This window comes from Mirounga angustirostris, unplaced genomic scaffold (genome assembly GCF_029215605.1).
Source record: "Mirounga angustirostris isolate CCGP_5_RB_7025 unplaced genomic scaffold, mMirAng1.0.hap1 SCAF_11, whole genome shotgun sequence".
NCBI lineage: Eukaryota > Metazoa > Chordata > Mammalia > Carnivora > Phocidae > Mirounga > Mirounga angustirostris.
In genome coordinates this window covers 28,651,617-28,679,026 of record NW_026991719.1, presented here as the reverse complement: position 1 = coordinate 28,679,026, position 27,410 = coordinate 28,651,617, and the positions used below count along the sequence as shown (strand labels likewise).

At 36.7% G+C, this 27,410-nt stretch overlaps 1 protein-coding gene across 6 annotated transcripts in view; it reads left to right on the top strand.

Annotated features, from left to right (window-relative positions):
- Positions 1–3,900: 3,900 nt before the first annotated feature.
- Positions 3,901–27,410, top strand: part of DMD (dystrophin) — a 2,113,108-nt gene continuing 2,089,598 nt past the window's right edge. For 5 of the 6 annotated variants that reach the window (XM_064573902.1, XM_064573903.1, XM_064573899.1 and 2 more), the window contains exon 1: positions 3,955–4,220. In XM_064573902.1, the coding sequence (XP_064429972.1) occupies positions 4,190–4,220 (31 nt within the window). In that variant the 5' untranslated portion in view covers positions 3,955–4,189. Of the gene's footprint in view, positions 4,221–27,410 lie in introns of all 6 variants that reach the window. The other variant, XM_064573900.1, reaches the window with a different exon arrangement.

Sequence of the window (27,410 nt, the reverse complement as noted above, 5' to 3'; positions counted from 1 at the left end):
TCTGTAGACCTATTTGTAGATAAGCTTATTCTAAACTTTGTAAGGTAAGACAGAGGACCTAGAATTTCTAAAATGGTTTTGGAAAAGAATAAAAAGTGGGAGGAATAACTCTAATGCTTGGGCGTGTTATGTCGCCAGAGTAACTAAGGCAGTGTGATATTGGCAGAGAGCTAGGCACACAAGTCAATAGGACAGAAGTGAGATCTCAGAGGTAGATCCCCACAAATATGTCCAATTGGTTTTTGACAAAGGTACAAAAGTTATTCAGTGGAAGAAGGGTAGTCTTTTCAACAAATGCTGTTGGAGCAGTTGGAAATCTGTAAGAAAAAGGACATCTACGTAAACCCCACACCTCATACAAAAGCAAACCCATAGATTTAAATGTAAATATGAAATGATTAAAAATTTAGGAAAAAAAAAAGCACAGGAGACAATGAATCATGGTTTCGTGAAAAGTTTGTAGACTTGACACCAAAAGTACCATCCATAAAAGAAAAAAAAATTCAATAAATTCTGTAAATTGGACTTGAGAAAAAACATTTTTGTTTTGGAATTTCACTGTTATGATGAAAAGACAAGCCACAAACTGGGAGAAACAATTTGCAAGGCACATATCTAATGAAGGACTCATATCTAGAATATATAAATTCTCAAAAATTAAAAACACTCTAAAATTAATAGTTAAAACGAAAGATATTCAATTGGAAAATGAGCAAAAGACATGAACGGCCATTTCACTGAAGAGTCTATTCAGATGGCAAATAAGCATGAGAAAGGATGTTCAATGTCATTAACCATTCGGGCATTTCAAGGTAAAACCACCATAGTATATCTCTACATGCTTAACACTGAAAAAAACTAAAATTGACAATACCAAATGCTACAGAGGATACAGAGACACTGGATCACTCACATTGCTGGCAGATACATAAAATGGTACAGACCCTCCAGAGAGTGTTTTGGCAGTTTCTTTAAAAAGTAAACATACATTTACCATATGGACCAACAACTTTACTCCTGGGCATTAATCCCAGATAAATGAAAAATATGTGCATGGCTGTTTTACAGCTTTATTTGTAGTAACCCCAAACCAAAAATAACCACAATTTCCTACAATAAATGAATGACTACACAAACCATAGTACACAATTAACATGGAATACTACTCACAATAAAAGTAAGCAAGCTACTGAGGCAGATAACTTGAATGGATCTCTAGGACATTATGCCAACTGAAAAAAGTTAGTATCGAAAGATCACATACCGAATGATTCCATTTTTCTAACATTCTTGATACAGTGATGGAGACCAAATTAACAAGTGCCGAGCTGTGGGTCACAGAGTCCAGGGATTGATGGTTGGTATGACTCTAAAGGGAGAGGAGAAGGAAGATCTTTGTGAAAGGGAATGATTCTGCAGGTTCTATATTGTGATTGAGACTGTGGTTACCCAAATCTACAGTATTATAAAATGGCAGAAATATATACACATTGTATCGATGTCATTTTGCTGGTTTTAAAATTGCATAATAATTCACTTAAATGTAACTGAGGACACTGAATGAAGAGTATATGGGACCCCTCTTTACTCTCCTTGCAACCTTTTTGTGAATATGTAATTATCTCAAAACAAAGTTAAATTTTAAAAAGCTCTGCTCTGCCAATTATTAACACTGGGGATTTGAGTAAATTGCTTTGACCAGTCATCTTTATAATGGGGCTCCTAAGACCTCAGCACCGTGGTTATTGTGAGGACTTAATGAGAGAGGTAAGTGACTAAGGACCACAGGAAAATAGGACAAGGTCTGAATTAGAATTCACTGTGTTTGGGCTAAATTTTATTTTATGTACCTTTCACTTTTTCAAGTATTTCTTCTTGCCTAGATTATAAAACCATAAGGGAAATGTATGTATTCCACATTGATGTAGAATTTATTACAGGGACCCAGTAAATTCGGACTGTTGACTAAGGCTAAGAGACCATTAAGATGTACCTGAGAGCATTTAAATCTATCCCTTTTTGGTGCACTGGATGTGAACCAAGACAAGATTTTGGTATATTGGTAGCCATAGTTATTTTTAGAAGCATACACTTCGTGGTTTTTCAAAATTGGCTATGCATCAGAGTCACCTGTAAAACATAGAGCACTAGGTCCTACTCCCAAAGAGTTTCTTATTTTCAGGTCTTTTCCAGAAATTTTCCGTATGTTGCTGTTGCTTCATGGACCACACTTTACAAATCGCTGATGAACTGTGCATATGCCTTGGCTTAAATGTGGGCTTATAACTATAGAAAACTCACAGTACAAGGTGTAAAGGAACTTAATTCAGGACGATATTACACCCTAGAGCACAGGAAAACACATGCTAACATGCAGACTTGGATGCATGTTGGTCAGAAACCACTTTTTGATTTTGTTTTATGAAATTGTGGCTTATAGGCATACTTAGATGACCACGCTAAGAAGAGGAAATGAGATGACTTACGGAGAACATTTTAAATCTGTTTTGGATAATAGTACTTTAAATACAACTATCTACAAATTAAGCCTTATGCCTTATTTCATATAGATTTTGTTGGGGGGAATGGTGATCTTATGATAATGGTATTCTAAAATATGAAATGTATAATGATTAAGGTAAACATTATACTCTGATTCAATATGCCAGTTTTTTTCTATTTTCATCTATAATTTATTTATGTGCCTAGCAGTTGAATGTTTGACATTGAAAAATGAGTCTGTCACTTCAACAAATGGTATTATAAAAACACTCAAATAATTTTAGCACAGATTATTATTATTTTTTAAAGATTTTATTTATTTATTTGACAGAGACACAGCGAGAGAGGGAACACAAGCAGGGGGAGTGGGAGAGGGAGAAGCAGGTTTCCAGCCGAGCAGGGAGCCCGATGTGGAGCTCGATCCCAGGACCCTGGGACCATGACCTGAGCGGAAGGCAGATGCTTAATGACTGAGCCACCCAGGCGCCCCAGCACAGATTATTATTACAAAAAGAATATCCTTCTAAAAAGTTAAACCAATGTTTCTTTCAAATATTGGGCTCATCTGCTGTGTTAAAAATGTGATAAAGAAGCCTTCTATTGGCAAAGAATGGTTTACAAACATGCCAAATAACATATTACAAGTGTGTTCACTTAATACAGAAAACTTCTTTTGAGAGCCATTAAATAATTAATAATTAACTCGATGTCCAAGAGAATGGTATTTTAATAATTGCCACCAAAGAGGTCAAAGAGAGTGATTTTAATAAAGTTTTCTCATAAGGTGCTATGGAAATTTAGCATTTTCGGAAGATTTCTTCATTCAATTATAAGAGTACTCTTTATTTGAGCAGAAGCCTTGTCCCCTGAGAGCTATACACAGTCTGCCTTCAGAGCTCAGCTGCTACATTCTGCTGTTGCTTTTCTTAATCAGACTGTTGGCATCATCAATACCTGACTTTTGATAAGATCCGCAGGGTAGAAATTAAGTTTGGTAGATAGGGGATGCATAACGAGTGCAGAGATTATCCTGGGCATTTCTTTTTGTTCAGTAGAGTGAAATTTTTAGCGTTGTTGAGAGGGTAAAAAAGGAAAGGCATTTCAGAGTCTATTCTGGATTAGGATTTTCTGCTCTGTTATTTTAGAAATGTGCATAGAAGTCACAGAAAGTACTGTCATTTTATATACTGAGGAGTTTTCATGTTTAGAAGCCTGTGAGAGCAAGTACTATGTCCACTGTGCTATTCTGGTTTGGACATTAATCAGAACACAGTTGAACATTATTTGACTTCACAGGGCTTGTCATGCTGGAAGAACAACCTTATATGTAGTGGCCATGGGCAGTCCTATTATGGGAAACCAACTTGAGAGAAAAGGCGGGTCACTTGCTTCTGCGCAGGTCCTGGAATTTGAAATATCCAGGGGCCTCTACAGAATCCTGGCATCATTTACTATGTTGACTCACTCAGTGTTGGGATCACTCACTTTCCCCTTACAGGACTCAGATCTTGGAGGCAATTAACTTCAGAGAAAAACGAATAGGAAAAACTGAAGTGTTCTTTTTTAAAAGGCTGCTGAAGTTGGTTGATTTCTCATCATTCCTAAACCTATTGGAGCACTAAAGTTGGGAGAAAATTTACCAAGACTTTTCCTGCTGCCTTGATATATACTTTTTTTTTTTTCCCAAATGCTTTGGTGGGAAGAAGTAGAGGACTGTTGTAAGTACAAAGTCACTAAGAATATTTTTACCGTGGCATAAGTTTTAGTTTGTGGCAAGCTCACTGATTAGGCAGATTGATTTTAAATTATTATAGTAGTTTGTGAATAAGAATAAATGTTATCTTGAATTTCCTGTACACATATATGTGCAGGTGTACATGTTTCTCATTGGGAAAAGTTTTCAGTAGAAATGAAGTAGAGTTTAAAGTTTTTTCTTTACAAATATAATCAAGATCTTTCTTTTTTAAGAAACCACTAAAGTAATAGAATATGCATGACTGGCCTGAAGTATTTGTAACAAACTATTTTAATTGCTCTGAAGTTCGTGTATCTGAGTTATTATCTTGATTATTTGATCCTCTCTTCAGTAATGGTTGCATGTGGGGCAGTGATCTGCTATATATTCTCAATGAACTAATTGTGGTAGTGGAATGATGTGTGGAGACCCCAAGGTTAGAAAAATTCTATCTGGCACATCTTGGGGGGAAAAAATTAAAAAACAGAACGAATTGTGATGGATAAATGGAGGCGGAGGAAAGTATGATAAATATTTAATTTAAAAATCCTTGTCTCATATTATATTTAGTATTTGAGTGTTCTGTAGCATATCATGAAAATTCCTTCAAATAGTGATATGATCTTTGCTGGCAAATGACCAGACACTTTTGTTGAGAACACAACATAAAAGCAAGAGGGACTTCTGATCATTTCACAGTAAGCTCACCGTGTTGTTTCATGTCTAGTATGACCTAGGTTTTCAGTAAAGCTTTTTTATTTGGCTTTTATATAAAGTGCATCTATTTTGTTTATTTTAAGAAAGTCATGATGACTAATGAAAAATTGAGAAATTGACTCTGGCACAGTAGTAAAAATAATGTATAAAAATAATATATGAAGAGTACAGTGTGTCCCAAAGAGATGGACAGAGGCGATTACCTTGTCTCCCTCACCCCCTGCCTTTGACTGGTGGATTATAGCCATTCTGAAACAGATACGATGGTGATGCCTATAATTAACAGTGAAGAAAGTAAGTCTTTCCAAATAAGTAATTCTTCAAAATTTCTGGTAAAAAGGTCACAACACAACTCTGGCCTCTGTGCCAAAAAAAAAAAAAAAAAAAAAAAGAACATTGTGCACTTACTGATTCACATTAGATGCTACCAGAGTTTATAGTAAAACATGTTTAATGAAATTTTCTTATTTTACAAATTTATTAGGTGAGCACCAGAATTGCTTTCTGGTTGAAAAACCATCCCATTTACTAATGTTACAAAAATACAACGGCGTATATTCTTCGCAATGTACGCATATTGATTGATCCATTGTTATACCTACAAAATTCACACCAGAAACCAGTGTAGAGAGTGATGTAGAAAAAATAGCAAAGATGCAATTCAAAAAATAACAAAGAATGAAGCAAGGCAAACCTACTCTCTGCTTTGTCATAGATATTCAAATAACTTCAAATTCTTCATTAGAATTTAAAGAAAGCTAACCTTTTTGGGACAAGCTCTGTAGGACTTTATTAAAGCACATTTTAAAGCTATCAGGTGCAACTTTAAGCTGCATGACAGTGGATTTGTTAAGAGAATATGAAGATATTCACACGGTTATATTCTACATTAACTTTTACCAGCTGACATAACTTCTGTTTGAATGTATTGACATTGGATTGAGGTGTTTTGTTTTGTTTTTTTTTTTTTTGAATTGCCTTAGTTTGAAAAAACGTAAAAGAGTACACGTGGGTGGTTTTTATGAAAGTAGTTGCCAGAAGATCCCTGTATTAACATAAAGATTGTTTACTTTTAGAATTGCTCAAATATTGCATTGCAAAGAGTCACTCAAATAATTTATTGCAAATATACATTTCATTGGAATTTTTTAAATGATAGAAATTATCTTGAGTTCTAATAAAATCACCATTTAGAATGATTTCATTTACAGAGTCTTCTAAGGGCATCTTAACTCTGAAAAAGAGATTGCTGATCTAAGTGGATAATATATTTTTTAATTGAATAAGAAGTTTTCTCTATCTCTTATGCGGCATAACATTATGGAAAATGCAGTAGAGAATGTCACGTAGTAGTTACTGTAAACTTAAAGATTACCAAGTGTTTTGTGCAAATTCATGTTATTTAAGGGGAAAAAATGTGTCAGTTGACACTACTCCAGCTAGAGAGTACTGAGATATAAATTCATAATTTGTACAGAGATATTAATACAGCTTCCTCTTTGGTTCTGAAGTATTCATTTGAAATCCTTGTAGTCCAAGTCATTTGTTACATGAGAAACAAATTGTCAAATTCTTAACCACTTGTGTGGTTTAATAAAAGAGATTTAAATCTTTGTTGTCTTAGAAAAGTCAGGGTTTTTAAAAATTTTGTTTTATTATCTTTCATCATGGCTTTATCACAAGAAAAAAGCAAAGTGATTTCCCAAACTTTCCTTCCCCTTCCACCTTCTACTGTAATATTCCCCTAGCTTATTAAAAATGATTTATCATACGTTTTATTAAACTATTCTTTCTTCCACTGCAGATACAGGAAACATGGTATTTTGATGTGAGGGTATCTGATTATATAAATGCATGAAGACACACTTAAATCACAGAGCCGTTGACAGTTCACTGGAAATTAAGCTTTCTTTGAAGATAATTTTCTGTTCATGTCTTTGATTTTCTATTTTAGACATACATCATTTTTTAAGAAATTGACAAATAAGACTAATGTATGTCCTCTGTCCAACGAAACATAACAAACCATGAAGGAAGGAGCAGACCAAGGTTTTACGGGGCCTGGGATTATACAATTTGAGGGAGGGGAGTCTTTTAAGAAAAATAATACAAAATCATGAACCTACAATGAGGTAGGGCCTTGGGAGGAACCAGTGTAAGTGATCGCCCTCAAGGCTTAAACTTCAAAAGTCCTCAACTTTAAAAGTGATTTCATGGGAAATCACCTCCATATGAAGGGATGTGTTGTTGAATATTTACCCAGTTACATTTTAAGATGAAATTGATGCTAGTTATATTTCTTTAAGCATATGTTATTTCTCAAAGACAGGCTTTTATTTAATGCAGATTACAGTTAAAAGAATGCGTAATGGTAGGAATTTGACATTTCTGCCTTTCATTCTGAAAAGATACATTGATTAAAATGATGTCAAACTCAGTTAATGGAGGCGGTGCAGCTATTTCAGATATACAGGGTATGTAATTTGAAGGCAAGCCAAATCACAATGAGAAGAATAATGATGACCTTGGTTTATTTTTATATAGCACATTCAGATTTTGATTGGATTCAGAAGGAGGCAATGGTTTTCTTTCTCACAAAGTCCTGCTATCATCCTAGGAGATTTGTGTTCTGTTATCAAGGCACTTGGCTCATATTGGAACATTTTCCTGGGAGGGTCATGGGCTGCAGTATGGGAAATGAAGAGACTTTTTTTTTTTTTTTTTTTTTTTTTTTTTAATTAAATGCAACCAAGTTCCATAACAGAATTGCATGGAAATGTTTCTCTTTGGGGAATATACTCCATGCAGCAGACTGAGCTTCAGAACACAAATAAACAAGCAAACATCTTGCAGTCTTCACCTTTCTCCTCATTTAAAAAAATCTGTTAGTTAAAGTTCTTGGGGTTTCACTCTCTACAATATTGACAGAGTAATAGAACACGGATTTGGATTTTGGAAGTTTAATTTACATACAGATACGAAAGTTCAGTTGGCAGTGTTGGGTAGTTTATTATTTTGCCACTTTGGAGAGGGTTTGTCTATGGATGTCACGTGTGGAATTTTTCTTCAAATCTTCATCTTTGTAAAATTTCAAGCTCCCTCTAGTTAATATTAAAAGTGAACGTGTCTTTTAGAGATTCTCATATCCTGTCTTGAAGGGGACAGTGACCCGGCTCTTTGTGAATCGCTCATATGCAAACTATCATTTGAGGAGTAACAACAAACATGATTTAGTTGACTTTTTTCCTGAAATCTATAGTGTAAAAAGCTTATTTTTCCCATATCTTATGGCATAATATAATTTTGCATGTACCTTTTTTTAAACCAGAGGTCTCCTCCAGGGATCCAGAAACAGTAACTCTCAGGGACAACATGGTCTTTCTCTTTCTCCATTCAAGATGACTGCCCTGAATATGGGGCAGACGAGGCGGGGGGAAGGGGGAAGCGCAAAAACCTTGGCTCCGGTGTTCACGGGTATCTTAACTTTCTCGGCCACAGTTCTTACAGGCAGCAGGCATAATGAGAATGAAGAGAGGAAAATGGTCCTGCTTGCTCGTGCTTAAAAGAGTCCTAACCTGAAGACTGCACAACCTCTACCACATGCCCAATAACAAAACCAAAAGGCAATACTCCCCCTGGCACAGCTCAAGCCCTCCACTGAGGCGGCCATTTTAAAAAACAATGTCTATTCAACTCTTTGCTCCATCTGATGTTATTCTGATAGCATGTATTCAAAACACCTGGGAATTTTAATAGGTGAAAGAACCCACAGGGCAGTGTTCTCAGGGTCTTACTGTCCCCAGAAGGATTTTGCATAGTGTATGTGATGATATTAAGCCCTGAGAAAAAAGTGTTCCTAGCAGCCTGGATTGAGTTTGGAAATCAATTTCTTCCCTGTCTCCTTTATTATCTTTTGCCTTCTGCCTCAGTGCCTCACTTTGGCTTTGTCATTATGTGTGCCATTCTTCAGTAATGGAAGGCGGGGGCGAATTGACAATTATCCTTTAACTGGAATGGAACTGTCATTTCTTTGCTGGTAAATCGTTGATGCTGCTGTTGTTCTTGTTGTTCGTAAATGGCTCTTCCAGAACTCTTAATACAATATTTCAATTCCATATAATTTTCAGAAAATAATATAATTCCATATAATTTTAAGGAAAAGATGTTGGAAAATTGATGTTTGACATCTGAAGTATATCGAAGACTGGTTAAAAAGATTCAGTCTTACGTTACTGTTCAAGTACCAGGATCTGAGGAGGAGCTTTGCTTCTATTTTTACTTCTTTTAGTTTATTAATTTATTTATCTTTGTATATAATTTGGTTGTTGGAATGAATAGGAGGAGTATTAAAGTGCATCATGAAAGCCAATGCTTATCCATGTAATAAAGTGAGAATGTTGACATTTAAATGGATTTTGAGCAGGGTTAACATGATTTTAAAGAAGCTTGAGGAAAAGTAGATGTTTGAAAAAAATAGATGTTTGAATTGTCATGCTTTTAGCTTGTATTTAATAAATATTCAACCCATTCACAGGCATTGCAACAAGGAAGGAATTTACATATGCCAAGATAGTGTGTAGTATTTGGCCAGTTTACTTCCAACTTTTAAATGTACTTTATCTCTACCACTATGAAACAATTGATGTTTTAGAAAGACCAGTATTAATTGAGCACAATTAGCATTATAGTAGTCTCATCTTATGTCCAATTATGGGCAAATAAAGGAGTTGCCCTTTCAGTGTTTTCACCCTCTCCTTGATTTTTGCTTTGTTTTGTTTTAAATTGCTGTCCCCCCTCCCGCTCTGTTTCTGGCTAAGACTGTCATTGAATCAGGACTATAAAAGGGCATAAACATCAGTGGTGTTTTGCTCATTCTTGGCACCCATCTGTATTTGCACACAACTTGTCTGCTCCTTTATCAGATTACAGCTGCGGTACTACCTTAGCCTGAGCTAAGTGCTGAGTTAAAGGGCATGGGAGTCAGCACACTGTTAGGAGTACAGATTTTTAGCCTTGGAAACCGTGTGAGGTCAAACTAAAGAAATGTGAAAGAGAAAAATCACAGAATCAGAACTGCCCACATATTTCACCAAAGGCAGGTTGAGTAATTCCTTTTTCTACTGATGCTCAAGGAGGGCAGTATTAGAAATAATGTTATCAAAATGGCTGAGGAACCGATAAAATTATCTGTGAATCCCAATGGCTCCCGTATATTGGGAAGTAACTTGGAAGGAAAAGGGAAAATCTCACTCTACAGAGTGCAACTAGATAGAAGCAATGTTGACTTGTAGCTGGTTAACTAAAAGAGCTTACTGGAAGCTCAGACAGCTGGGGAATCCTGATTTAGTGGAGCCTGAAGGGCAGGTCAGGAGCCATGTGAACAGCTGCTGAAGATCTAGAGGATTCCTTTGGATTAGGTCTACACACCCCATCTCTAATGGGCTATGTCAGAGAGCACCAAGTATTATCACGGAGTTCAGTTCGCTCAAGCTTGTGGATTTTGCAGTATTTTACTTTAAATTTCTGGAAACAGAGTTGCTCTCAAAAGAAATCCAGAACTAAAAGTATCAAAAGAAGTGACTCTGTAAAGTTTGTATTGTATTGGGTTTAGGTGATCATTGTTTAAAGAAAGAACAGTTTGTTATTCAATATGCAGATAATATCCTTCATGTCAGGTACCGTACTAGTCTCTGGAGATAATGTTCTAAACAAGTGAACTCACTGAGATTAGAATTAAGGATTAGGTTAGAATTTAAATTGCATTTGAGATAAGGGCCGGAGAATAAAACACACATTGTTATAAGAATGTATAAGAGTGAGACCTAGACTAGTATTAGAAATTGGGGAGAGATCCCCAGGAAAATTACATTCAAAGCAACACAAAGAAGAATGGGATTGGGGAATAGTGGTCAAAGGGAAAAAGAGAGAGGAAAAATGTTTACATTCAGAGGAAACAACGTATGTGAAGATAGAACTTGGTATGAAGAAAGAACTAAAAGAAGGTGAATTTTCCTTGAGTATAGTAAGTCAGGGAAAGTTTGGGACTGGTGTGCTGCTAAAATGGTGAGAGCTGGGGTCCAGTCACTCAGAGCCTCAGAGGCCATGGGGATGATTTTTTCTTTATAGTAAAATCAATGGACAGCCTTTTAGGGTCTCGACTTTGGATGAGACCAACTAGAAAGATCGTGGAGTGTCAAAAGGGGGTCAGGAATTCCATATGGAAGACAAGAACATGCCAAGAAATTGTAGAAGCATCTAGGTAGAATGATAAAATCCTAAGGAAAGTAATATTTCAGTAAAGAGGAGTTTCTTCCAATCTCCCATTTAATGACCTTATGAGTGAGGATTGCACTTGCAACACCAGGTGTCTTGGTTTCCACAGTCTCTGCCATCTATTTACCCCTAATTTCCTTTCCTGTATTGCTATTTCTGTGAGATATCACCAAAATGTTGCCTCAGTAGAAAAGCTTCAATAAATATTTAAATTGTGTAATGTATTCAGCTTTTTCCTGTACTCTGCACTTCCTAAAAATACCTTCTTCGGAAACCCCATTTCAACTGACTGCTGTATAATGAAATGAGACATCAGTGTAAAACATTTATCATAGTCTGAATTTCAATTGCTCAGTCAGAGTTGTTAAGCAATATGAAAAATCATCCTTTAGAGAATACAGAATTGCATAGATATGACAAGGTAAGTTTGCACTTTATTTAATGCTATTTTAGTTAATATAGATGCTTATTGGAGAAATGTCTAAAATTTCTTGAGAACCATTAGTAAAATTGATTATTCTTGAATCTGGAAAAATGGTAAAAATACTTAGAAAACATTGACAGTTCAGTTTAAATAAAACTAGAATTGTACTGAAGCGATAGAAGGCACTTGAGTAATTGAAATTTAATCATGGATGAGTGTAATGTACTTATCGGTTAGCTTTGGGGGAAGTAAGACTAGATGGAATATTAATATGGTATTGAGCAACTTTTTTACTATTAGGTTTTTACTTGCTTGTAGCCAAACATTAGCAAACACCTGCTATGTTCTCTCTGACTTCTTTGAGATTATAACTCTGTATGTGCACGCACACACACACACACTCACACACACATGCATATAAATACAACTATAATATGTCAAGAGAGTTACAGAGCATGGTACAAATCAGCCAGAAATAACTACTTATGGCTGATGTGATTATGGAGGATTTCATCAAAGAATCTACCTCTATAAATAGGCCTTAGAGTCTGGGCATATGGAGATGTGAATTAGAGAATGAGTAGAAGGGGTTGTGATGCATAGACAAGGATTAATGAGACATTAATCTATCCTACAGAAATAGTTACTGACAGTACCTTGTATGTGCATAGCACTATTAAGTATCACTAGTATGAATAGATTTCTCTCTCTCTTTCTCTCACACACATACATACACACAAAGTCTAGAAATTAAATGGTTTGCATACAAAATGTTTGGCTTGACAAGTATTTATAAAACCAATAAATACTATTAAACCTGAAAATAATGCTTCCATTCAGAAAACACAAACACTACAACATAGTTCGGAAAAGAAAAAAAAAAAATTATATCCCAATGTCACCTCCCAAGTATAAGAAACAGTGTGGTTTAATATTTTATTTATTCAAGGAGCTATCAGTCATTTAATTTTAATATTAAACATTAGAGGTAACTACTGTTGGATTTTTTTTTGATAATTTTCTTAAGAAAATGGGATAAGTGAGACTATCATACTATCAAAATATGATAAATACAAAAAAACCCAAAAATATTACCTTTCTATACTTTATATCCATCAGTTGGACTAAACTGATATTTTTCCTTAAAGTTTTATGATTTTGTTCTTTTTCTTAATTCAAACTTCGCTCGACATAGCTCACATGAAGGAAAGAATGTCATGTCACTAAATCAATTGAGAAAATTTCCATCTACTTTCTTGAACTCTTAGCAATGCCAACATTGACCATTTTCTCCATTTTTAAAACTGTTGTGTGTTCTTGAACTCTGTGCATTGCACTCTCCTGGTTTTGTTCCCATTTCTTTGGGTATTTCTGTTTGGTCTACTTTACAGGCTAATTCTCTCTACTCAACCTTTAAATATTAGGATTCCTCAGGGCTCATTCCCAGCATGAGTGTCTTCTCTCTCTGTAATCCCTTCCTTGGTCGTTGCACCCATGCCCATGACTTATTAACACGCATGTGGAAATAACTAACCAAATTATACCTCCAGCTCAGATTTCTCTAGTAAATTCCAGAACTGCAATTTCAGCTGCCTGGTTGGCATCTCCATTTGTATGTGACAAAGTCACCTCTACTCTAAGTGCCCTGAACAAAACTTTTCGTCTGTCCATGAAACCTGATCTTTTCTCATTGTTCCCTTTATCAGTGAATGACGCTACCATTCCAGTTTCACAAGCTCTTGAAACCTATTACATCCTTGAAATGCTTATCTCTAAACCACTTGTGTCTAAACCACTAATTACTTGGGTTTTATCTCCCTAGTATCTTTTGACCCACTTCTTTTCATCTCCTCTACCATCAGCCTAGCTCAAGTAGCTTTGTCTCCTTAGGAATATAGCCTCGGTAGCCATTCTGGTGTTTTGCATTGCCTCTTCCCCATTCCTTCTAATCTATTCTCTAAAACTCATCCAGTCATCTAAGTTTGACAATATCAGTGCACATTCGGTCACTTCAGTAGCTTCTGCTCATTGCTAGGAAAGCAAAACAAAATAGAACAAGATCTAGACACTGTGTTCCTCTCCTGTCACATCTCCTGTAATGCTGCCCCTGCCTTACCACTTTTCTGGGGTTCTTTCTGGTCCTTGAATAGGCCTCACTTCTTCCCACCGTAGGGCTTTTGCATGTTTTGCTCTTTGTCCAGAACCTTCCTCACCCTTTACTTTGACCTAGCTAACACCCCTTCCCACTTATAAGCCACTCCCTATGGGAAGATGTCAGAATTCCCTTGAGTAGATAAGATGCCCCTATCATATAATATCCTACCATAACACATAGCACAGTCTTGATTTCATATATATATATATATATGGATGACAGACATGTATGTGTGTGTGTGTGTGTTACTAACCAATGCTTATCACTCAGATTACATGGTAAGTTCCATGAATGCAAAGATCTCAGTTGCTTTTGCTCACCACTGTTTTTCCAGAACCAGGCACATAAGTATTTTTTAATAATGTGTGTAATATTTTGTTGCATGCTGTAATTACAGCCATTTACATATAAGAAAATGTTATAATAATAATGATAATTTGATTGCATTTATAGGACAACAAAAGAATTTAGTTCTGGTTGAAGCTTAATATATATGAATAAATAATGAAGGTTTGCTTTTTTTGGTCACTGGGTTTTATTTTCTTCTCTGATTACCCATACTCCATTTTACTGTAGTCTTTTGGTTCTTGGTTTTATTTTGTTTTGCTATTTTCAACCCAGATATTTTTTCTTTCCTGCATCTATCTTGGTAACTCCCAATGGCACTTCTCAGTGTTAACTGCTTCCTTCACATCTACAATATTCTTCCTCGATTCCACACTAGTCTATTCCTTTTTTTCTCTTTCTTACAGTTGGTGCCTTCCCTCCCTTTTTCAACTTGCTCTCTGTGGGTATCCTGTAAAAATCATTCATTTACTCTTTTTTCTTCACCAATTTCTCTCTTGAAGAAGAGATCCATTTTCTTTATAACCTAGAAGAGCTTGCAGTATGTATTTGGGTGTGAAGAAGTAGTGATTTCATTTTAAGATGTATTAGGGAGGGGCGCCTGGGTGGCTCAGTAGGTTAAGCATCTGCCTTCGGCTCAGGTCATGATCTCAGGGTCCTGGGATCAAGCCCCCAAGCCCTGCATCAGGCTCCCTACTCAGCGGGGAGCCTGCTTCTCCCTCTCTCTCTCCCCCTGCTTGTGCGCTCTCTCTCTCTCTCTCAGGTAAATAAATAAAATCTTTGAAGAAAAAGTATTAGAGAAAAAGTGACACTGACCATTAAGTAATTTGTCCTAGAGTATAGAAGGGTGAGAGGACTCAAAGCACGTTTAAATAATTTCTCTGAGGAAGGGCAAAAGAATTTGGCAATGAGGGCGCCTGGGTGGCTCAGTTGGTTAAGCGACTGCCTTCGGCTCAGGTCATGATCCTGGAGTCCCGGGATCGAGTCCCACATCGGGCTCCCGGCTCGGCGGGGAGCCTGCTTCTCCCTCTGACCCTATCCCCTCTCATGCTGTTTCTCTCTCTCTCTCTCTCAAATAAATAAATAAATAAAATCTTAAAAAAAAAAAAAAAAAAAAAAAGAATTTGGCAATGAAAAATAGAAATATATTGTCTATAAAAATATATTGTTAATAACACCTTTCCCATTTTGTAAGGAAGAGACAACAACTGTCAGCCAAACACAGAAAGAAAAAAAAAAAAAACCCTGCATGATCTCACTTATATGTGGAATCTGAAAAAGTCGAATGCATAGAATCAGAGAGTAAAAGGGTGGCTACCAGGGCTGGAGAGATGGAAACAATGGGGAAATGTTGGTCAAAGCGTACAAAGTTGCAGTTATATAAGATGAATAAGTATAGAGATCTGATGTACAGCGTGGTGGCTATTGTTAATACTGTATCGAATACTGGCAATTTGCTATGAGAATAGATTTCAGGTGCTCTCATCACAAAAAAAGATAACTATGTGAGATGGTATGTTAATTAGGTTGACTGTAGTTATCACTTCACTATGTATATCAAACCATAATGTTAGGCACTTTATACAATTTTTATCAGGAATAGTTGGGAAAAAAGGGACAACACTAAAGCCGACAAGGATGCAGAGAAACTGGGTCTCTCCAACAATGCTGGTGGGAATATAAAACGGTACAGCCATTCTAGGAAAACAGCTTGGCTTCTAAAACTAAACATGTAATCACTGTATCACCCAGCAATTCTACTCTTGGGCATTTATCCCAGAAAAAGAAAACTCATGTTCACAACAAAACCTGTACATGAATGTTCACACCAGCATTCTTTGTAGTAGTCAGAAATTGGACACAACTCTCATATCCGCAAATGGGTGGATGTAGAACAAATGATGCATCGGTATCATGAAATACTACTCAGCCATACGAAGAAATGACCTATTGATCATACAGCAACTCTCATGGATCTCAAGGGCACCATGCTTGGGGAAAAAAAAAAAAAAAAAAAAAAACCCTCCAAGGTTACATACTGTGTTATTCCTTTTATATAGCATTATTGAAATAACAAAATTATGAAGACCAAGAACAGATTATTGGTTGCCACAGGTTAAGAATGGGGGGTGTTCGATGTAGGGGTGCCAGAAGAGAGCGTCTGCTGATGGACCTATTCTGTGTCTTGATGGTGGCATTTGTTGTACAAGATATACTTGATAACAATGCACATAACTACACACACAAACACACATACACGCAAATACCGAGAGAAGGACACAAGTGAGTTCATGTATAACTGGTAAAAATTTGAAGAAGCTCTGTAGATTATATGGGTAATTTCCCAACTATGACATTGTACTATAGTTATCCAAGGTGTCAACATTGTAGGAGGTAGAGTGAAGGTTGCACAGGACATCCCTGCATATTTCTTTGCAGCTTCCTGTGACTCCATGCTTACTGCAAAATATTTTTTTTTAAATGCAGCATTAAACCTTTAATAAGCCCTCAGTGTCCTGAAGGCCAGTGTGTCATCACCAGACCTAATCAACAGATAAGTCTTGTAAATTAATAAATCCACCACTTAGGGTACAGACAAAGGATGGTTTAATGCTAACCCACTAGAATGCAATCCATTTCTATTATAGAGGAACATGCATCACTTATTGAACAAAATGTCATAGTGATTTAAGCCTTGTTCTAAATGTCCTACCTTGTGAGATATTGTGCTTCAGGTTGTTTATGACCAAAAAGCCTGTATGAGAAGGTCTGGCATTTTAGAGATTATGCTGGTCCACAGGCATGGTAACTAAACAAGACCAGAGACTACTTGAGTTTTCAACCTGACTTACCTATCAAGTTAATTAATCGTGGACAAGTCAGTATTTAACTCTTTATTTATTGAGTTCCTGGTACTGAGCTAAGTGTATTTAATATTGATTGTCTTCAGGAAAAAATTAGGAATAATAATGTTGCTTCACAGCGTTACTTACTGTAGGCATTAGGAAGGGGCGTTTCTTGGTCATTGGCAAAGTGTTCACAAAGTGGACAGTTTTTGTATTTTGTATTATTTTAACTTTTAATATTAATGAATAGCTAATTTACATTCAACTTCCAAAGAGATAACAAATTGTATAAACAGATGCACAGACCAAGAGATGATCTCTGATGGTGTGTGTTCGCGCATGTGTGTTTGTGTGTGTGTCTGAGATCTCCTTGCTTTAATCTGGTCTTAAACAGATCCGTCTTTCTCATTGTTACCCCAGTCATGTTTCTAAAACACAAATCAGATCTTGTGCCTGTAGCTTAGCATCCTATAGAGAATCCTCTAGCTACAGGGTAAAATCCAAGGCCCCAGCACATGGGACCCTTTACAGTACGTCTCTCACCTTTTTATCTGCTATTCTCTTCCATGTGCACTTCTCTCTAGTCATAAAAAAAAATTGTGGCTCCACAAATAAATCATGTAATTGCATACCTATGACTTGCTTCCCACTTCCTGGAATGTTCTTACAAAAACCACTATCACCCTATCTTCTTCTAACAATTTCTGTTCATTATTTTGGTGTTTGTTTATAGAACATCATTAAAAAGCATTCCTGACTACCCTAGGGCAGGATAGGCATCTCTGTTCTGTGTTCTTAAAGAAAACACACTGTAGATAATTCTGCTCAAGTAATTATATCCTCTGATGTCAATGTCAGGTTGCTTCTGACTCATTCCCTTGCTCCTTGAGAGGAGGGTTTGTGCCTGTTATCTATGGGTTACTTGTACCTGATTGTTTGTAGGCACATATAGGAATGATTAAATACTGCAGCAATCGTCTGTTCTTTAGTCATGAAATCATTATGTTTTTGGAACTCAGGTGTCCAGGCTAAAAATGGTTCATGTGTAACAGTGAATCCTGGTGTGTATTTTTATATTCAGACACACATACACACACACACACACGATAACTAATAAAATAGAGTAGAATAATTCTTAGTACATTATTTTTTTTCTAAGGGCTCAATGAATTGTAAAAGTTATAAACCTCAGACTGAAATGTCTGTTGCTTAATTGAGATCATTCCTGTAATCAGTGGTATTTCTGGCTTATCTCTGAAATTTGTTTTCCCATTTTTTTAATTCATCTTGAAATGAACTCAGTTAAAAAAGAAGCCTGACTTGTGGGGATTCCTTTGAGGGACTACAAAGCTGAGATCTCTTTGGAGTTGTCGAATTACTACCAAGTGAGAGAGATTCAGGGAGGGTAGAAATTAGGTGGATCGCTTCTGTTCATGCAGTATGTGCATGCTGGGTCTGCTGTTCTTTGATGTGGGTGCAAGAGTTTTAAGTCTCTGGCTGGGTGTCTGAGGACAGATTGCTAAGAAAGTGCACGGTTGGCGTGGACTACCTGGAAGACAACTGTTTGCTTCTGCTTGAGCTATTGTTGGAGTTTCCCTGAAGAGGACTTAGAACGGAATGTCCATTCCAGGGAGGATTCAGTTTCAGATAGCTGCCTTCCTGAGCTCATTTTCCACCCTGAGGTCTGGCCACAATGACTGGAAATCTTTCATCTGTTTTAATCTGGAATGGAGCTAATTTATAAAAGGAAAGTTAGTTGCTGGGTAACTATGTGCACAAGCAGAGAGCCCATTGCACATGTGCCCAAACTCAGGGTGACAGATGTCTATTGAATGACTCAGACATATGGAATTGGAGGGTTCCTTAAAACAAAAATAGCTTCTATTAAGTCAGTCTAACAGCCTATCCATATTTATTAGGTGGAGTCTTTTGCATTAAAAATAATGTTTGTAAGTGTTTTATTGACAAGTGAATATGAACTGTATTTTGTACATTACATTAACATACTATTTGTACATTACAGAAATCCATACATCTGGTACACCCAGGCGTTCTAGGAGAAAAACTAGCTGGAGTGATGATAGTGATTTACTGAAGTAGTGGGCCCTCTGACCCGATTTCAAAATGAAATTGAGTTTCAGCAAAACTAATATAATAACTTTTCCTTTAATATTTTATCTTTGAGTACATTATTTGTATATAAAAGGTTTTTATGGGACATCATGACAATCTCTTTTGACTTGGAAAACTTTAACCAAGAAAAAGACATGATATAGACGCATTTTATCCACAACAATATATGATGATAGCTTTATGATTTTTTTCTTAGTGAAAGCATATATTATTGTATTCAGCTAAAATAGATTATTTGGCTGATTTTTGATCTTTATAATGCAAAAGTAAAGAACTATCCACCCGGAAAACAATCCACGCCTTGAATAATATGTTGTTGTTTTTTTTTAAATAATATGTTTTACCTAAATTAAACTCATAGTCATCCTTTTGCCTGGGGATCACATTGCAAAAATGTGTACAGTTCTAAAGTGAAAATTTAGTGTATGAATGAGAATTGGAGGATAATTGACTCTTAATCCATGACATCTACAAATCAGGTTCTATCACTGAACAATTAATTTGTGTATATCCATTATCTTTTATAATAAATGATAATGATCATAACATTTCTTATAAATAATTTAATTCTTATAAAATTTTTGGTGAAGGAATGTATTACTATTCCTACTTCACAAATGTGGTAACTGAGTCCATATTATTTGCATTATAATTTGGTTTATTATATTATCTCTACTTCTAGATGACCTCTTTCTGGGTGTAGCCAATCATGTCTTATATGTGCTTGCATTCTCAGTGACCTTAGAATATTATTATATACTAGGAAGAAGCTCAGTAAATGTGAGTTGAATTAATTCATATCCAAAAGGGATAGAAAAAGTGATCGATTAGCCATAAATTTCTTTTCACCTAAACCATTTGATAATGACATCTAATACTTTAGAAATAATACAGTGTTGGAAAAAATCTCAGATAACTTTTAAAAATATAATTATGCACATATACATGCAGAGTTCTAAAAATGACATAGGCTATTGATTCAGCCTGCAGGCCAGGTGTACAAGGCATTTCCGTTTGGCATGTGTGTTTTAATTGTTTACATTAAAATGTACTACCTAGGTACAAATTCCCTTTTGGAATCTTCAGTACTTACAATTAATGAAAGCATACCTTTTATAATACAAGTACAAGAAAGGATACTAATTGATTAATATGCCATGTATTTTTCCAGTTGCAGGAAACCATTAAAATTGTATGCATATATGCTGAATGTAGTGTCTCTTTTAGCAAATACCATAATCAATTGCTATAGATATTCAAATACTTGCATATCTGGTATAATCTTATATTAACTTCAGATTTCTTCCAAATGTAAATTCCCATGGATGTAAAAAGCAGTGTAGAGTCTGCATATAGAAGGAGAAAGAATATCTGGCTCTCAATTCTCTAGTCAGAATTCATTTGGAACCATTTTGGAGAGGTATTTTTTTTCTTTAAGAGGAAACCCAGCTTTCATAGTATGTGCATGTGTGTATGTATATGTCGTTGTATATTATAAGAAAAGAAAAACACAGGGGTCCAATATGTGAATTGTAAGATATTATCCACCTAAAACAGGTAACTTCACAGATGTGAATTGCTTTTTTGTTAGTGGATACATTTTTTAATATCCCTTTGAATTTATTCCCTCTAAAAAGAAGAAGAATCTGTTGCTTAGAAATATTTTTAAAGTGGGGCCCCTGGGTGGTGCAGTCAGTTAAGTGTCCGACTCTTGATTCAGCTGAGGTGGTCATCTCAGGGTCCTGAAATCGATCCATGCATCCAGCTCTGCATCTGGCTCCACACTGAGCACGGAGTCTGCTTAAGATTTTCTCTCACTCTCTTTCTGACCCTCCCCGATCTCTCTCTTTCTCTCTCTCTCTCAAATGAATAAGTAAATAAATAAATCTTTAAAAAAAAGAAATAATTTTAAAGTAAGCACAGGTCATTGCTATATAAACTAGAATTTAAACAGAATATTTTCAAAGCATTAGGGCATATTTCCTCTCTAGCCTAAATTTGAAAACTTAGGAAATTTTAGATCTCAGTAAGTTCAATACATAAAACAAAATTCTCATTTAATTACAAAATCTGCATATTTAATTCCAGGGCCAAGAACTTCAGCACGTTGAAATTAAATTGCTGCCTATTACTAGACATTTGTAAGAAATACTACTTTATAGGTCTGCTACTTCCTCTATCCTGAGTTTAGTGTGTATTTCTTGCTATTAGTTATCAATTGACAAGTGCAAATATTCATGCAGCCCAAGAGCAGAGCATTCATTTCATTGACTGCAATTATTAGCATGATTTTTGACATCTTATTCATTGGGAGAGTGTCATTTAATGTTAATTAGAATGAATGTGAATGCTTTTCACATCCTTAGCTAATACATTTGCTCATAGAATAAAAACATGTCTGTTATGCTTTGAGGATCAAGAATGTTTCTTTAGGGTGCCTGGGTGGCTCAGTTGGTTAAGTGACTGCCTTCGGCTCAGGTCATGATCCTGGAGTCCTGGGATCGAGTCCCGCATCGGGCTCCCTGCTCGGCGGGGAGTCTGCTTCTCCCTCTGACCCTCCTTCCTCTCATGCTCTCTGTCTCTCATCCTCTCTCTCTCAAATAAATAAATAAATAAAATCTTTAAAAAAAAAAAAAAAGAATGTTTCTTTAAAAATATGTGAATAAATGCCAAAGAAGGTGAAATGACATCTTTCATGCTAGTTCCAATATGGGTATTTTGTTGAAAAACAAAGCCTTCTTTACATAAAGGCAGAGTGGGTGGTGTATCCTTTCCCTTAATTCTGAGAGGTTTGTGGCTGCTTTTCTTCTATTGTGTTTAATTCTTGCCTTGAATTCACTTGTTTATAGGACTGCCTGTCCCAGTAGGCTATGAGTTTATGTACACAGCGACTACTGTTATTTGTATATCAAGTGGGCTAAGCAAAATCTCTAGTGACTGATTCCTAATAAATGGTGACTAAGTGGATGGAAGCTAGTATGGCTGAACTCAGATGTCATCCTTGTTTGGTTTTTGTGTGCCTGGTGGGAAGAGAAGTGGCTAGCTCTAAGCAGTATATTCAAATAGCTTCCTAGTGTTTATACATAGTAGCTTAGACAATGAGGGAGATAAAGTAATAAAATATGTGTTATTGAGGAGTATTTGTGTATATTGAAATTTTCAAAGGGGAAGATTTAGACCTATTTCTAGGTGACTCAGAATATGTGTGAAAACTCTTGGAAGTTATAAAGTACTATGGTAATATAAGAGATTTCCCATGAAGAAACAACATACTGCTTTGTTGGTTCACTAAGATCTATGATGTTGCATGTGCTTGGTCAAACTCTTGCTTAGAAGAGATACACCATAGGATCCCATAAAAATTTCCAAAACATTTAGGGGCATCCTCATCCATTTACCCATTCAAAACACATCCTAAATTTCAGGCATCATAGTAAATGTTACAGTTAAAAAGGTGAAGAAGGGGTGCTTGGCTGGCTCAGTCGATAGAGCATGTGATTCTTGCTCTCGGGGTCATGAGTTCAAGCCCCAAGTTGGGTGTAGAGCTTACATTAAAAAAAAATTAAAAATAATTGAAAAGGTGAAGCAAATGCATTTTCTGTCTCCCAACAAAGAAAATGACACATCCAGTAAAATGAGGAGGTTGCTACGATGTAGGTTTACACAGTTCCAGTGGCAGCATAGCAACATGTAGGCAGGAATACCTCAGTCTGCAAGGATATCCAAGAAGAATTTCAAAAAGGTATAATGAATTGGGGTGAGGCTTAGCATAAGAAGACATTGTGCCAGTTGGAGGAGTAAGAAAGGACATTTAAGATAGGGGAACAGCATGTGCAAAGATGTAGTGTGTATAAGTGTAGTGTATTTAGGAAATGAAGAGGGTATTAGATCGTAATAAATAATACGATATTATATATAATTATATAAATAAATATATATTATATTTATATAATAAATATATGATATTAGATTAAATTAGGTCACCAAAGATTATGGTATGGCCAAAATAAAAGTTAGACTCATATCATGAAGAGCACACCAAGAAATTACAGGCCATGCTAAGAAGTTGAGAAGCCAGTGAGTAACTTTGAGCAGAGAATTAATACAATCTAATATTTATGTTATAGTCCTTAATATTTAGAGAAGACTCTGACACCATCTTGATGGATCATGAATTGGAGAGATGTGTGGGAGTCGGTGGCTAACTTTGAGCTTCCATCCCAGTTACCTGATGATAATCAGAATACAGATTTCTTGGCTCCACACTCAGTAGATCTGAGGTAGGGACCAATAATTTGTATCCTTACAAGTTCCCAAGGTCATGCTTATGTCCCAGGTTCAGGGACTAAACATTGGGAACCTCTGACTTAGAGCATGGTTCTGGGATGCAGTTAGAACCACCTGGGGAGCTTTTAAAATTGTGAATATCGGGCGCCTGGGTGGCTCAGTTGGTTAAGCCACTGCCTTCGGCTCAGGTCATGATCCTGGAGTCCCGGGATGGAGTCCCGCATCGGACTCCCTGCTCGGCGGGGAGTCTGCTTCTCCCTCTGACCCTCCCCCTTCTCATGCTGTCTTGCTCTATCTCATTCTCTCTCTCAAATAAATAAATAAAATCTTTAAAAAAAATTGTGAATATCTAGGGCTCTGATTCTAGACCAATGAAAGCACAATTTAAAAGCATTCCAGGTGCAGATGGTATTGAGAGTCAATATTGTATAGGCAGGTGTAAGACGGTTGTGGTTATATCCCAAATAAGAGCCTTACTAGGATATTAAGAATGGAAATGATGGAATACAATCAAGATATTTGAATGTTTAATTGGTAAAATGTAGTAATGGAATTTGACTAGGTAGTGAGGAAAGAGAAAAGGGTCGCAGTTTGTCAGTTGTTGACTTCCTAATTTCTGACTTGGGCAGATATAGGTTTATATGGTATATATTTATACTTCCTTTTAGAAACTGGGCAGAGAGCTTATGTATATAGGAAAAAAACTCACTGATTTTTCAAATGTCTAAGACAATTATTCTAATTTAAACAACTTTATTTTTTTAAGATTTATTTATTTGAGAGAGAGAGCATGAGTAGAAGGGGCAGAGAGAGTCTTTATTTATTTATTTTTATTTAAGTTCAGTTAGCCAATGTATAGTACATCATTAATTTTTGATAAAATGTTCAATGATTCATTAGCTGCATATAATGCCCAGTGCTCATCATATCACGTGTCCTCCTTAATGCCCATCACCCAGTTACCCCGTCCTCTCACCCACCTCCCCTCCAGCAACCCTCAGTTTGTTTCCCAGAGTCAAGAGTTTTATATGGTTTGTTTCCCTCTCTGATTTCTTACCCTTCAGTTTTCCCTCCCTTCCCCTATTGTCCTCTCCACTATTCCTTATATTCCACATATGAGTGAAACCATATAATTGTCTTTCTCTGATTGACTTATTTCACTTAGCATAATACCCTCCAGTTCCATCCATATCAATGTAAATGGTAGATATTCATCTTTTCTGATGGCTAAGTAATATTCCATTGTATATATGAACCATCTTCTTTATCCATTCATCTGTTGAGGGACATCTCGGCCCTTTCCACAGTTTGGCAGAGAGAGTCTTAAGCAGACTCCAAACTGAGCAGAGTCCAACATGGGGCTCAATCTCAAGACTTCAAGATCATGTCCCAAGCCAAAGAGTCAGATGCTCAACCAGCTGTACCCCCAGGTGCCCCTAATTTAAGTAAGCTTAAAGACAAAAATTAGACCCAATATTTAACCATTTAGTTTTTAGCCTTCAGGAAGGTTGTATAGTTATAAATTGAGCTCACAGAAACACAGCACACATACATACTTCATCATAGTGTGGTACCCAGCCTGGGGTGGGTAGGGACATTATTCATCAGTCCAGTTGGAAAGCTGGGTTTGGAATGCCAGACAGACTTTATAACAATAATATGTCATGTATATAAAACAGCTCATGTCCTGGACAAGAGGGATGGTGATACCATAGTTTGTTTATCTTGGCTAAATACAGAACAGGAAATAGTGTCTTCCAACAGGGAGAGCAATTAGAATAATCATTAATTAGGGTATTTGCAATTCCTTTGTGAAGGACTATTCTTTGTTAAATGAAATAAAGCTCTCTGCTTTGATTATAGTTATCATCTCGTGAAAATATTGAATGAGTTTAGATTCCTAAAGGAAATTAGAAGTTAGGTAAAATTCACATTCACTTAAAAACCCCTTGCACTGAAAGATACTGATTACTACAAAGGAATATAGGAGAACATCATTGATTCAAAGAGATTATTACAGGTGACAAGTTTAAAATGAACCTTAACCAACAAATTGGAAAATGTTTTTTCCAGGCAGAGACTGCTGTCAACTCCACGGAGTATATGCAAGATCATGTGCTATCTGAACTCAGCTTACTTTATTGCTCCTGCTTCTGCTCTCACAACTCTCTTTCCCTCCTACTCCTAGCCCTTTAGCCTGAGGGTGCTAGGTGGGAGCTCCCAAACTACCAAACTCTCATGTTGTCAGGTGTATGTCTTCTTGAAATGGCTTCCCCTTGATCCCTCTCTACTGAAAACTTGATCACTTACAGCTTGGTTTCCATTTCATCTCCAGAGGAAATCCTTTCCTAATCCCTCTCCCCAGGCCTCTTCAGGCCACCAGACTACAGCATGAGGCGAAGTACCATGTCAGAGAATTCCCATGGCATCACGTCTCTCACTAAATGTCGTCAGTATATGTACTTTCATATTAGAGTTCACATTCCTTGACAGCGAGCCGCAATGTTTGATTTATCATTGTTATGGCAGTAGCATCATTTTCTATGGTGTGCTCCCTACCCTCTACCTAAAAATAAGCACAGGGCTTAGAACAGAAAGCTATTCTGCTAATGCTTTTTTAAATAAATAAATGAAAATTGGAAAGCAGATGAAGAGCAGAGCTCATTCTAACAATGATTACAGTTAATATTCTTCTTGTTGTAGTAGCAAGAAATACATGATTAAGGTGTTGGCAGAGTTGATTTCTTCTGAGGTCTTTCTCCTTGGCTTGTAGGTACAGGCCATCTTCTCCCTCTGTCTTTACTTGATCTTTCCTCTTTGCATGTCTGTGTCCTAATCTCTCTTTATAAGGACACTGGTCAATAGTTTAGGGTCCCGCCATGATGAGCTCATTTTGTTGCCAGGTAAACTGGGGAGACCCCAAGCCCTGGGGCTTCAACCCAGCCCAACTCAAAGATGTTCCTGCAGGTTCTTGGCCTCATCATGAGCAAGAATTCAAGGACAGACACAGCACAGTAGATGATGGACACAAGCGGGGAAGTTGATGAAAGCAAAAGTACACTCTCCAGATGTGAGAGCGGGTGAGCTTGAGAGAGAGAGAGAGAGAGAGTGCGTGAGCTGCTTACTCTGGGTTTTGAGTTTCTATGTTTCATTGACAGTTGTTAACTACAGGGTGGAATATTCATTACTTGAGGAGGAGATTTCTTAGAAGCAAGGTTTCTTGCCTTTTCTTCCTTATTTGGCCAGAGGTTTTCTGCCATGGCGTCTGCCCATTATCTTGGACCTGTCTAGGTTTGATCCAGCTTCTTATGCAGTGCTGCCAGGACAGGCCTCTGACCTTCCCAATAGCCGGCCATGACTTCCTCTATGGGGGACTCCAGGAATCCTGTTAGAATCTAACTAACTGCCTACTCCATCAATTTAACCTTAATTACCTCTTTAAAGATCCTGTCTCCAAATATAGTCACATCCAGAGGTACTGGGGTTAGGACTTCAACATATAATTGGGGTGGGGGAGTGGGGGGAGCACAATTCAGCCTGTAATAAGGAATCATGTCAAAGAACAGTTTTGAGAGCAAAAGAGATTGGTGTCTGAGTGGAGTGTGGGAAAAAGGAAAATGATTCAGGTCTTCCCTGTTCTTGCTCTTCCACTGAACCAATCAGATCCAAGGAAAATGGTCTCACAATCCCCACAGGCAACTAGGATTCAGTTGCTCCAGAGGCTTTTTTCCCTGAGTTAGTGAGGTCTGCTGAGAGTGTGTTTGTAGTACACAGGAATCCTTTGTATAAGGTGCAATCAGCAATTTGTAACTGCCCAACGGCAGAGGGCAAGAGAACTGGAGGGGAGTAAAGGGAAGGTGGTCAGAAAAGAAAAGGGGCCTGGAAGGGTAGAAAAAAGGAAAGAATACGAAATACATTAAGACATGAATAAACAAACAAAAAGCACAATCAGACCTGTAAATACAAACAAACTGGTGGTTGCCAGAGGGGAGG